A 13,075-nucleotide genomic window follows, 5' to 3' on the forward strand; every position below is an offset into this window, starting at 1 on the left:
ATTTTTTTTACCCCTACATATTACTTTCTCCTGATAGTATTCCCTCTGTCTTAAAAATAGTACTAAGCAAATAGGTTTAAGTGTTTAGCAGATTTCCTATGGAGTTGCTCACAATGAGTAAGAGGAAACTGTTAATAACAAAAGAAGTTCTATGCCATGTAGGCAAGAACATTGGAGCTGTTAAATTACAATAACAGTACAAAACACTTCCCATTTGTATGCCATAGAATTAAAGCAATCTATGCAAGTATCTGCAGTGTAGCATGCCAGCACACACAACTTGTTCCTGGTCAAGGAATTAACTGTATTGAAGAACTTAAATAGGAGCCTGAGTGGCCATATGGCCTCTCAAGCCTGCTCTACCATTCATCAAGATCATAGTTGATGCTGTATTTCATGTCTATTTTTCCTGCTGACGCCACATATCCATTTCATTGGGGCCCAAAAATGTATTGATCTTTCTTAAATAAACTTGATGTCAGAGCAGCTGAAGATTTGCAACTTTTGCAATGAAGAAATTTCATGTCACTTCAGTTATAAGTGGCTTTTCTTGAGACCATCCCTTTAGATCAGTCTCTCCAGTACACTATGAAATATCACAGTGGAAGAGGGTCAAATTTCAAAGATCTCAAACTCTATCCCAGTCTGTCTCAAGCATGCCCACTTCTGGTTTTAATGAAGGCAAGTTAAGAGTTGGTAAACTATTCTACAATAGTGGTATAGTTATTTAAGTACATTAATGAGGCTGTGTAGAGGCCCAGACTTGTAAATTTAATTGTTAAAAGCTGTTTCCCAGGGCTTGGAAAAACCACAGCTGATGGGAGCTGGGAGCAGCCAGGTCAGTGCTTTGCCAGCACCACTGGATCTGCAGGAATGCCATCCTGCCCCTGGGTCTACGAGTAGTATTAGCCCTGCCCTTAGTCGTGGACTGGTAGTATTATATCCCCCCACCCATCTGGGTCAGGAGTAGTAGCATCATACCACCAGATACACACCTTCTATCAACCCTAAGACCACTTACAGAACCTCCTGAGCTCTTAACCTCTAGTGGACAATCTGACTTCCCGTACTGCTATCCTGCCCAGTAAATGCCAACTTCTAAATCTGGCTGCTGGCCAGGCAATAGGAAGTTAAAGTGAAGCACTGTTATTAAATGTGGAGGCACCTTGAGTTATTGGAATTCTATGTTTCTCAACTGCTACAAGCAGTGCATCATGTGGCTCCATGCCTAGTGCTCTGGAAAAAGCCACAATTCATTCAGCCTTTTGTCTCATCTTTTATACCAGCCATAATTCTGCAACACAGGTTGGTTAATTGTTGACCACCCATGAACAATCCAGACATAAACCAGGTAGAGACACAGCAGGCCTCCAATGAGAGCCATGTTGCCTCCTGAAATCTGGCATGAGTGGACTGCCAGTATGCTAAACATGGTTCTGCTTCCTGAACTACATTGAATAAGCACTGCTGGCAATGATTCCAGATTTATTGTGGCGTGCTGCAGAATTTTGCCATCTAGAGAGAATAGTTGTTAACACCACAAGGGCAGTCAAAAGAAGAGGTTGTGGAACATCAGGAGCAACATTAACCACCTCCCCCACCAAACCTTGGAATATGTGTTTATCTATTTCAGGGGGTTTAGGTTCTTCACCAGTGGTTCAGCTTGAGACTACAGTCTTTAAAGTGAAGTGACTGAAGTTAATCCAGTGGGTGGATTTTGAGTAGCATCTCAATCCAGATAGTCTGACCTTCCTGGCCGAAGGGCAGTGACGGTGGATGGTGAGGGAGTGGTCATAATATCCAGAAAAAAGGGCAGAAAGCACTTTTCCACTGAGCCAATGCCAGTGTCCGGTGGCTTCAACTCCACTTTTCTACAGGTTACGTATGACAACCATCTGCAGGATCGATGTGATGTTCTGGAATCCCCTGTCAACACTGACAGTTTGATCTTTGATTTGATCTTTCCAGGACATTTATTTGAAACCAGGACAGTTAGTCCACATGATTTTAGAGCAGCTAAATTGTCAATATTCTTAGATATTTTAACCTTGTGTAAAATATATAATATTTAGATATTTTATAATGGTGGCAAATCACTGAATTATTTGGGTTGTAGTGGCCAGGGTAAACTCAGCCCAGGCCTGAGTCTACAAGTGAAGGTCATTAAAGATTTAAAAAAATGTAAAGAACAAATGATCTTTGTCTGTAATTCACCTGTAAATATCGTAATTATCAACGTACACATAGCTAATAATTAACATTGTTCTTCTTTGTTGTAAGTGTTCTATTCCAGATAATGTGTGCTGTTGTCTTGTCAAATATTTTGACACAGAACTTCTCTTCTGTGTAATTAGTATCATTTGACAGTGTGCGTAATCTATCCCAGTAGGAAATAGGCACAGTTTGCTAATTGTATAAGTTCACCAGTCCATCAAAATTAACCTACTGTATGCCCAGATACACAGTATTTTTCATGCTTGAGGTGTAAAATATTAAATGTAAAATTGTTCAATACTATTACACTGATTCTGGGGAAAAACCTAGCAAATGGAATTCCATCTGAAGAAGTGCAAATTAATGCATATAGGAAGGTCAAACAAGGCAGCATCCTATCTTTTATAAGATGTCAAGAAATTGAGGGATCTTGCAGTGCATATCCACAAATCCATGAAAATAGCAGGACATGCCTGAGTCTTTGTCTCATCTAACAGAGTAGGGAAGTCATTACTAAATCTGTATTAAACACTAGTTAGGTGAAGTTTTGTTCACCCATAGCATAGGAAGGATATGATAGCACTAAGAGGGTGCAGAGGAAATTTAGAAGAATGTTGCCAGAGCTGGAGAGTTAATGTTACAAAGAGTGACCACAGGAAATGGGGGTTGTACTTGTTGGAAAAAGGATATTGAAAAGAAATTTAATTGTGTTCAATGCAATAATGAGGGGTTTTGACAGACTGAACAAGAAAGACCAGTTTCCCTTGGCAGCGAGGTTAATAGCTAGGAGAAATAGATGCAACTAATTGGTGTAAGGATTTGAGGAGAGTTGAGGACATATCTTTTCACCCAAAGAGTAATAGAGCTACTTGATTGCTCATCTGAGTAGCTATTAAAGAGTCATAACCTACAAGGCTATGGACCAAAAGTTGGAAGTAATCTTAATAGTTCCATTTTTGGTTGGCATGGACATCATGGACCAGATGGTGGCTTCCTCTGCCATAAATTTCCATGACTCTATGATTTTTGACCTGATGTTCTACTTTGTTATGACCTTGCACCTTATTGTCTACCTGCACTGTACATTTTCTCTGTAACTGTTACATTTTATTCTGCATTCTGTTATTGCTTTACTGTGTACTACCTTAATGCACTGTGTAATGAATTGATCTGAATGAATGGTATGCAAGACAAGTTTTTCACTGTACCTCAGTACATGTGACAATAATAAACCAATTCCAATTCTATGATCTAAAGAACCTTTCAGAGGTTATAAATATGTTGTAAACAAGTTCAGTTGATTTATGTATTTTGGCAGAAACCCAGTCTCCTAATTATTTTTGCCAGAAATTTGCATCAAGGTTCCTTTTCTGATTCTGGAATATTTTTCCCCTTACAACCTACGGTAAGACTTGGCTGTAATACAGCAAGGGGCTATCCCTTGCAATGGCAGGGCTTCTAACAGTATCTGATATTAGTTAAACATTTGTACCTATACATTTTTAAATTTAATTGTGTGACAAGTTCCTGAATGTACAAGCTCTAACATCACAGAGTAGGAAACGGGATTATGATTCTGCTATTCCCTATTCTCTGGATTGAACTTTTGTTTCTATACTTGTCTCATTACTGTCACCTTGTATGATGTATTATCACCCACTTGGTCACTTACCTCACTTTCCTTTCTCTCCGTCTTAAACATGTTTATGATGGATGGAGGTCTGTGACTAGTGGTGTTCCACAAGGATCTGTATTGGGACCTAATGATTTGGATGAAAATATGATAGGGTGGGTGAGTAAGTTTGCAGACAACACAAAGATTGATTTTGTGGATTGCATAGAAGATTGCCAAAGGATATAGGTCAGTTGCAGATATGGGCAGAGGAGTGGCAGATGAAGTTTAATCTGGGCAAGTGTGAGGTGCTGCACTTTGGGAGACCCAACATAAAGGGAGCGTACACAGTAAATGGCAGGATCCTTAACAGTGTTGATGAATAGAGGGATCTTGGGTCCAGGTATATGGCTCTCTAAAAATGGCCACACAGGTTGATAGGGTGGTAAAGAAGGCGTATGGCATACTTGCCTTCATTAGTCAAGGCACTGAGTTCAAGAGCCAGGAATTTGTTACAGATTTATAAAAGGGGAAAGTGCAAAGGAGATGTATAAGGCAAGTTTTTTTTTACACACAGTTTAGTGGGGCCCTGGTATGCCCTCCTAGGGGTGGTGGTAGAGGCAGATAGCATGGGAGTATTTAAGAGCACATGAATATGCAGAGAAGAGAGGGGTATGGTCAGTGTGCGGGGAAGAGGGATTAGATTAATTAGTTCAGTACAACATTTTGGTTCTGTGCTGTATTATTTTATGTTTAACTCTACCTTTTCCTGGTTGTAACGAAAGGTTGTTGATCTGAAATGTTGACTCATTTTCTCTATCTACAGATACTGCTTGACCTACTAAATACTTTCAACATCTATCGTTTTTATAATTTTAATATGTCTGGAGATAAAATCAGATATTGGTAAATATAGCTAGAAACCTACAGGATAGTCCAAATGATTTTCTTTGTGGAAGTATATTTCAATGTAAACTATGTATAAAATATGCAAATGCCATTTGGGCTTCTACAGTGCATCATCATATCATACAGACAGAAGTCTCAAAATATTGAGTTTAAAGTACACAGGCAGTAATCTGTTGGTGACCATTCCTTGTTTGTTTGAGGTAATAAATGATCATGCATCTTGTTACTAGATTTTGTACAAAGCTCCTTTATAAGGCAAATTTCATCTCTAGGCTACACCTTCTCTTTTTGTGCCTTGCCACAGAAATAATTTAAGGTCAATAACAGTAACAGCAATTGATTGAGGATTTTTTTTTGTAGAAACTAAACTATTTGACATAGAAACCTTTTTTGTAAAACCTATGCCTTAAAGACTTGATTCAGATCTAATATCTTGCACATGCAGGTGACATGAAAATTGGTGATGTTATTGGTAGTGAGGAAGGTTGTCTAAGGCTACAAGCAGGATATAGATCAGTTGGAAAGTTGGGTTGAGTGTTGGCAGATGGAATTTAATCCACACAAGTGCAAGGCAATGCATTTTGAGAAGTCAAATAGGGGGAGGACATAGTAAATGGTAGGGCACTAACAATTATTGATGAACAGAAGCCCAGGGGTCCAAGGTCATAGTTCCGAGTGTGGCAACATGGGCTGGTAAGGTGGTAAGGAAGAAGTATGGCATGCTTGCCTTCATAGGTCAGGGCATAGAATATGTTTCAACATATGTTTCAGGACATTATGTTTCAACTTCACAAAACACTGGTTAGGCCACACTTGAAGTATTATGTACAGTTCTGGTCACCACACAATAGAAAGGATATGATTGTGCTGGAGAGAGTGAGGAGGAGATTCACTAGAATGTTGCCTGGACTGGAGGACTTTAATCGTGGGGAGAAATTGGATAGACTGGGCCTGTTTCCCCTGGAGTAAAGGAGGCTGAGGGGTGACCTGATAGAAGTATATAAGACTATGAGAGGCATAGTTATGGTAGACAGTCAAAATCTTTCCCCATGGCAAGGGTATCAAAAACAAGAGGGCATATGTTTAAGGTGAGGGGAAGGAGTTTTGAAGGGGATCTGAGGGCAATATTTTTACACAGAGAATGGTTGATAACTTTTTTCTTTTTCCCTTTCTTTTCTTTGGAGCAGACTTGATGGGCCAAATGGCCTACTTCTGCTCCCTTGCCTTGTGATCTTGTGATCTGGAATGCACTGCCAGAAGAGGTGGTGGAATCAGATACAATTACTATGTTTAAGAGGCATTTAGACAGACACTTGAATAGGATATGGTCCAAATGCAGGCAGGGAAATGGGATTGATGTAGATAGGCAGAAAGGTCAGCATGGACAGGGGTGAGCCAAAGGACCTGTTTCTGTCCTGTAGAATTCTGACTCTATGACTAAGAACATTCGTATTGTCAGCCAACACCTGCTAGTCTTTGTGCGTGAATGATGTATGTGAACTTTGTAACAGATGTTTTAGTCTCTTATGTACAGTGATGCTAGGGACGTCCGTACCTTGTAAAATGGCCATACTTCATAGTGTCTGATGGTACACTAGTATAACCCAGGCCTTTGTAAAAGTATCTGCTTGTGATCTTGACATTGTGAGTTTCACTTATGCATTTATATGTATCACTAATTATTCATCTAGAGGACTGATATCCATTTTAGTGAGGCAGTGACAAGCTTCCATCTTGCTGAACCACAGGAAGACAGAAAAGGAATCAATGCAGGTTTTAACTTGTGGCACTGCCAGAAATTTCATCTACTTGCTCTTCTGGCCAAAAAAAAACTGCCCTGTGGTCCAAGTGACATTGGTTAGACATAAATCAAAAGTAGTTTAATATTTATTTTCAGTACCTAATTCTTTAAGTTTCTGATGCAGGGTTAGGGACATGAGACCCTAATGATTAAGTATTCTGAATGATTTCAGTAAATGCTTGCAAATTATTATAACTAAATGTAGGCTTGCTCAAATGTGTGCAGCAGTTGGCAAAACTTTAATCGGTTTCCACTAGCATCAGAAGAGTCCTTTCATCACTGCAGTGGATTTGGAGTTGGTGCCTTCTTTAAATCCTCAATTATCCTTCTTTCCTGATAAGTAAAATACTGAACAGGCTATCATGCATCCAGTTTGTGAAACAGTACTAGAATCTACATGGAAGTCCTTTTGATTTGGTCCAGATGCTGAATCTTCTGTGTAACTCTCTATTTGGTTCAAACTAAAGTGTAGCTACGTCTTGCCTCTCAGCATTCTTCCATTTCACTGATAGTTTTTTTTCTCTCAAAGGTGTTGTCAAATGTGCTAATATAAAAAAAAATGCTTGTTGCCAAGAAACCAGCTAGTACCTTGGTCTTGATTCTGAAAAGATGGAGAATTAATTGTCAGAGGATGAATAAGTCATGACGTTCCCCTTGTATGTTGGGCAGTGATGTGCAAAAATCCATGCCTGTTGTTGCATACTAATTGGACATTAGGGAATGGATTACCTTTACGGTTGACTAAATAGCATGTGTTGACAGACTTGTTGGGCCATGCATGTGCAATCTATTGTTCTAAGCACCCATGGAAATCCAGAGAACGAATGAAAAATTAATAGCTAGCAAGCTCACATGTTTTGCTCCAGTGTCAAATGTCAAATCAGAGCATACCCTTTGGACAATATATAACTCAGCTTGTGCAAGAATGGACAGCAAGTTGACAGGCCTTGCAATTGACACTTATTGCTGAAGCCACAAAATGAGTACAATAGGGATGTGGAGTAAACCCTATCCTGTATCTTGGAGTTTGCAGATTTTCCTACAGAATGGAACAGAGCACTCCCTGTAGTTTTGTGGTGGACCATAGCCTCAAGATGTGCAACCTTTTCAGAATATTTTCAAGATATACCTTTAGGACCATGCTTCATGATGGCTGGGTGCCTGAGAGGAACTGGATCATCCTTTGTGCTGTGCATGCCAGACATTGCAAATTGTGCCTCTTCCTCTCATATCACAGAGCAAAGTTTTGTAGTAATTTTTAAGGAAATGTCCTAAAGTCCTGAGGGACAGTGCTTGGGAATGCAAAAATAAAACTCAATCTACTTGATGAAATTATGACTTCCCATAGTTGTTATTAAATATCACAAAAATTACCTTTTTAATCATTTTTTAAAATTCTGGAATTGTGCCCTTTTATCTGTTGGGGGATCTTTATGGGACTTGAGTGACGAATGAAATACAAACTAAGGGTGCAGAAGGCACTTAATTTCATTATGATTGAAATATTTTTTAAAAAAAAGTAGAGTTCAAGGATAATGGATTAACTGCAATAAATGATAATGGAAGTGTCCATTTTCAAATAGATTGTTGAACAAAATGTGATGCACAGTTTGCATGTATGTAATGTAGTGGTCTTTAAATAGACCTAGATCTATATAATGGACATTGTAAGATGGGTGACAGCTAAATACCAATCTGGTTTGCATATCTTGATTAAAAATAGAGAGGTAAGAGGTTTTGATCATAATTATTCACTTTACATTATTGTACAGAATGAAAAACTGCTTCCTGCACATTAATCTTCTGGATTTTTTTTAATAGAACCCAAACTGCATCATCTGTTATTATATTTTAATCATATATGATCACAGCCATGTCATGAGTAGGAGTTGCTTACTCAATCTCATTCTATAGGGAGATATATTTCCTTTAAATATTTTGCAGTCAAATAATGTGGTAATTTTAATTGCTACAAAGAACCAGCACATAATCACATCAGTTCAGCCCCAGATTTCTTTTTCCTTAGACTTCAAAGTAAATTGTTAATTGGTGTCCAGAGTGTTATAAGTTCAGTATTATACTCGTATTTATGCAGGATTGGAGTGAGATGAAGCTTAGCTAGAGGAGCAATGTTCCAGGCTGTAGGTCTGGCTAGCCACCGACTAATAGGTTGTTGGTTTATGGCAGCATTTTAATGACGTGCTGCATTTCTATTCTCAGATGGGCCATGGGGGAGAAGTGCAAAGAAGGGGCTTGGTGTTTGTTAAAGGGAAGGGGAAACTGGAGAATAATTCCATTTTGCCAGCTGCAGCTATTCTTTGGCAGCATGGGGAAATCAAACAGCAGGCTTCCCCAGTTAATGGTGTATGGGCCTTGAAGATAAAGAAAAATATATATAAAAATGCAGAGGAGACATTTTAAAAGAAAATAATTTTCCTTGTTTGTCTACTTTTATGGTAAGTAAACTACATAGATGAGGTGGTGGAATTTAATAAATAGCCATAATAATGTAATATCAGACCTACAGCATTACAATGTGTTTCTGACATGGTAAGGAACACATTTCAGGGCTATAATTTACAAACTGCTTCGTGCACGTGTAGATTACAGGCTATAACTTGAAGTATGATTTAAAGAAAATTAAGGCTGACTTGATAAGATTTTTAAATATTGTAATAAATGATATTAAAAGATTTGTTGCCTAGAGATCATTGTCATCTTGAAAATTACAGTTCAATACTAATCACTAGTATTGTTGCATATTGTACTGAATATATTTCACATTTTTTCCTTTCTCTTTAGCAAATTGATGGAGAAGCATTTCTACTACTGACTCAGACAGATATTGTGAAAATAATGAGCATTAAACTAGGACCAGCTCTGAAAATCTACAATTCGATCCTTATGTTTAAAACTGCAGAGGAAAATGGACAGAATGAGCTTTGAAACAACTGGAGGTACAGCACCACAGCTGTAGATCAACTGCTTCTTAATTAAAACTCATCTTTACTTCAAAGCACAAGAACTCTATAATAGAATGGACTTCCAAAACAATACTACTGGAATATTTACTGTTGACTTGGCAGACTCGTTTAGAGTACTTGCATGTTCAGCAGTGCTAAAAATTGAGCTCATCTCCCATCCATTTCCTCAGGACTTAATTATGCAAATACCTGCCCAAGTAATAGACCTTGGTATTGTATATTTAAATATGGCTGAAGGGTTTCTTTCAAGAACTGGACATTTTAATGTATCAGACACTAAAATGGATTAATTGTGTTAATTTTTTTTCCTCTTTGTTTGCAGTGGAATGATTTGGTTTTGTTGGTTGTGTATAGAATTGTTTGATAAATTGCAGTAATATCTGGTAATGTAACATTTCATTTTCCAAAATAATGAAATGTACATAAGGATATATATTTTCAAAATTTAGCATAGCTGGATTTAATTTAACTATTTGATTGTATGCATCTTAATTTAATATCCAAAGTATCCAGGAAGATCTAATTAATTAAGACACAATTGGCCTTCTCAATTTTAATTACAATGTTCTTTGGTTTATTAAGTATTGTGTTAATGCTTGATAAAATAACCATTTGTGTAAATCACATAAATTAAAGGATGAATGAACTGCAGGTAAAGTCAAACCTTGTGACAAACTTGCATCAGAAAATATTGAGACAGATCCTCTGCACACTGGACACTTACTGGACTGGAGCAACAGAAGGAAAAGTTAGCATGCCCAGATCAATATATTAATAATTTCCGGTAAGTGACCGGAGAATTAGGATTGTTACCCCAACATTCCCAGTAAGTTTACCTTTTCATTTAAACAACTCAATTGATTCTACACATTCAACCAACAGGAACCATGCATTCCATATCCTGACAATCCTTTGTGAAATCATCATCCTGGATTTGCCTTTAAATACTTTTTTTCAGATCAAAAGTAACTAACCTAGTTGTAATGTAATTTAAATTATAGCCATGAGTTGAACATGTTGTGCAATAATAGTTTCGATTTGAGCTAGACTGGTTGTTAATAATGGGAGGTTTGCTGTTGAACTTTGCAATACCAGAACACATTATTGTTATGTAGTGCCTTTTAAGTTAGCAATTTGTCACAAGGCACTTCACAGGAATCTTGCCATATTACAGTAACTTCAAGTCACAAGATATTCAGGCAGATTGCCAAAGCTAGTTCATTTTTAAGAAGCTTCTTCAAAAGAAAAGTAATGAGGCAGAGAGGCCTAGGGTGGGAGTTCCAGAGCTTGTGTGTGCTGTTGAAGACACCATTGCTGATGAGGGAGCGATTAAATTTTCAAATGATTGAAAGGGTTGTAGAGCGGGAGATTACAAGGATGATGTCACAGAGGGATCTGCAAGCAAGGATGAGAATTTTTAAAATTGAGGCAATGCGTAACCGGAAGCAAGTGTATGTCTGCAAGCACAGTGTTTGAAGTGTGCACAGAACTTGTATAGGTTAGTATATGGGTAGCAGAGTTTTCAATATTCTCAAGTTTATACAGATCACAACAAGAGGTCAGCCAGGACTACACTAAAATCTAGAGGCAGTAACAGGTTAAGTGATTTATAGCAGGAGATGAACTGGAATGGGAGTGGACTTGTGTAATCTGATAGAGTTCGACATGGGTGTTGTTAATGGTGACATGTACGTGATTTAATGTGGTACGAAGATGCAAACAGTCTGGTTCTGTTTCAGTTAGATGCCAGAGATTCGGGTGCAATCCAGTGGCAAAGGAACTGAGTTTGCAGTAGTCACCAAAGATAATGCCTTCAGTCTTCATAATATTTAGCTAGAGATTTTCCCTTTTCTATGGTGCTGCACATTTGACAAACAGGCCAAAAATTTGAAGGGATATGGGGTGTCATTATAGGGCTAAATGTTTGGACGTTGCTTTTGAACCTCAAAAGACTGCAGGTGCTGGAAATCTGAAATAAAAATAGGAAATGCTCCGCAGGTCGGGCAGCATCACTGAAGAGGGAAGCAGACTTAATGTTTTAGACTGACGATCTCAGTTCGGGTGAAAGTTCATTGACCTGAAACATTAACTCTGCTTCTTGATCAATAGATGCTGCCTGATCTGCTGAGTATTTCCAGCATTTTCTATTTTAGTTGCAGATGATTTTATAAATCTCTTTAAGGCAGAAACGGGACTGTTTCAATTGCATCTTACTGCCCATTTTTTTAAAAAATCAGATTCTTGTTCTTTTTGGTCTGAAAAATTAGTAGCCCATTTTAGCAAACATAAACCCACTTCCATTTCCACGATCAACACCACTGACTGAAAACATTAAGATTGACAGTTCACTCATCCTTAAACAGATGCTCCATTATTCTTTGAAACTTAAAGGTTTGCTGTGAGAAGTAATCAATGCAAAAAAATTTGGCAACATTAGCTAACTCAAATGGTACCGTTTAAGGCCTTTGCACTACAGCACAGTAGGTTTTAATGGCAGATAAATTACCTCAGAGCAGATTTCATTCATATTATCCTTTATCTTATGTGGGAAACTGTGTGCTATCCTTTTACTGAAACAAATAAAAGAACATTTGAATGTTAAAACAATTAATTGTGTGTCTGATTGTACATTGTCAGCTAAGGAGCTGCTTTATGCCCTGAATTTCCCCAAATTGTCAGAAAATTGGCACATTTCCCCAACTGTGAATGCACTGTTTTTCTGATGGATGTTCACTTAACATGAAGATATTGGTCCAGATTGCACCGATGGCTAGAATTACTGGCTAGTACCAGTGCTCACATCAGCATTTTCAAAACCTTTGCACCTGTATACTGCAACACAGCAGTGAAGAACATGTTGGAAATCAGACATGAGGACCTTTGACCTTCCATGCTGTCCCTAGCCTTGCCACTGACTCTAGGCACATTCCATTAACTGAAGGAGTGGACATATTTAAATAAAGAAGATGATCCCCTTGCAAATGCTGAAATACTCTTGGGAACCTAACAACCCCTCGATGTCCAGGATTACACTATATCTGACTTATGACATTGAAGGAGGCCTTATGACCCATCAGGTCCACGCTGTTTCCTTGCAAAGTCATTGTATCAGCCTCCCCTCCTTATTTCCCTACAAATTTCTCTTTTGTGTGCTCATTAACTCCCCTTTCATTACTTTGCCACTTACCTACACACCAAAGGCAATTTACAGTAGCCAATAGAGTGGCACAGCTGGTAGAGCTACTACCTCATGGCTCCAGCAACCTGAGATCAATTCTGACCTCTAGTGACATCTGTGTGGAATTTGCATGTTCTCCTTGTGACCGTGTGAGTTTCCCTCATGTGCTTCAGTTTCCCACCACATTCCAAAGACTTGCAGATTGGTAGGTCCCACTTGGAAAAGTGAGTGGCAGAATCTGAGAGAAGCTGATGTGGGGAGAATAGGTTACAGGATTGGTCTGTGAGATGGCATAGCCTCAATGGGCTGAAATATGAAAAAATTGAATCTACCAACACGTCGAGCTGTGGGAGGAAACTAGGGTAGCCAGTGGAAAA

The 13,075-nt window shown here is 38.4% G+C and overlaps 1 protein-coding gene across 6 annotated transcripts in view; it reads left to right on the forward strand.

Moving 5' to 3' along the window:
- Positions 1 to 12,119, forward strand: part of l3mbtl3 (L3MBTL histone methyl-lysine binding protein 3) — a 102,710-nt gene extending 90,591 nt beyond the window's left edge. For 5 of the 6 annotated variants that reach the window (XM_052024429.1, XM_052024433.1, XM_052024430.1 and 2 more), the window contains one exon: positions 9,339 to 12,100. In XM_052024429.1, coding sequence (XP_051880389.1) covers positions 9,339 to 9,482 — 144 coding nt within the window. In that variant the 3' untranslated portion in view covers positions 9,483 to 12,100. Of the gene's footprint in view, positions 1 to 9,338 lie in introns of all 6 variants that reach the window. The other variant, XM_052024434.1, reaches the window with a different exon arrangement.
- Positions 12,120 to 13,075: the final 956 nt, after the last annotated feature.

This window comes from Pristis pectinata, chromosome 10 (assembly GCF_009764475.1).
Source record: "Pristis pectinata isolate sPriPec2 chromosome 10, sPriPec2.1.pri, whole genome shotgun sequence".
NCBI classification, from domain to species: Eukaryota; Metazoa; Chordata; class Chondrichthyes; order Rhinopristiformes; family Pristidae; genus Pristis; species Pristis pectinata.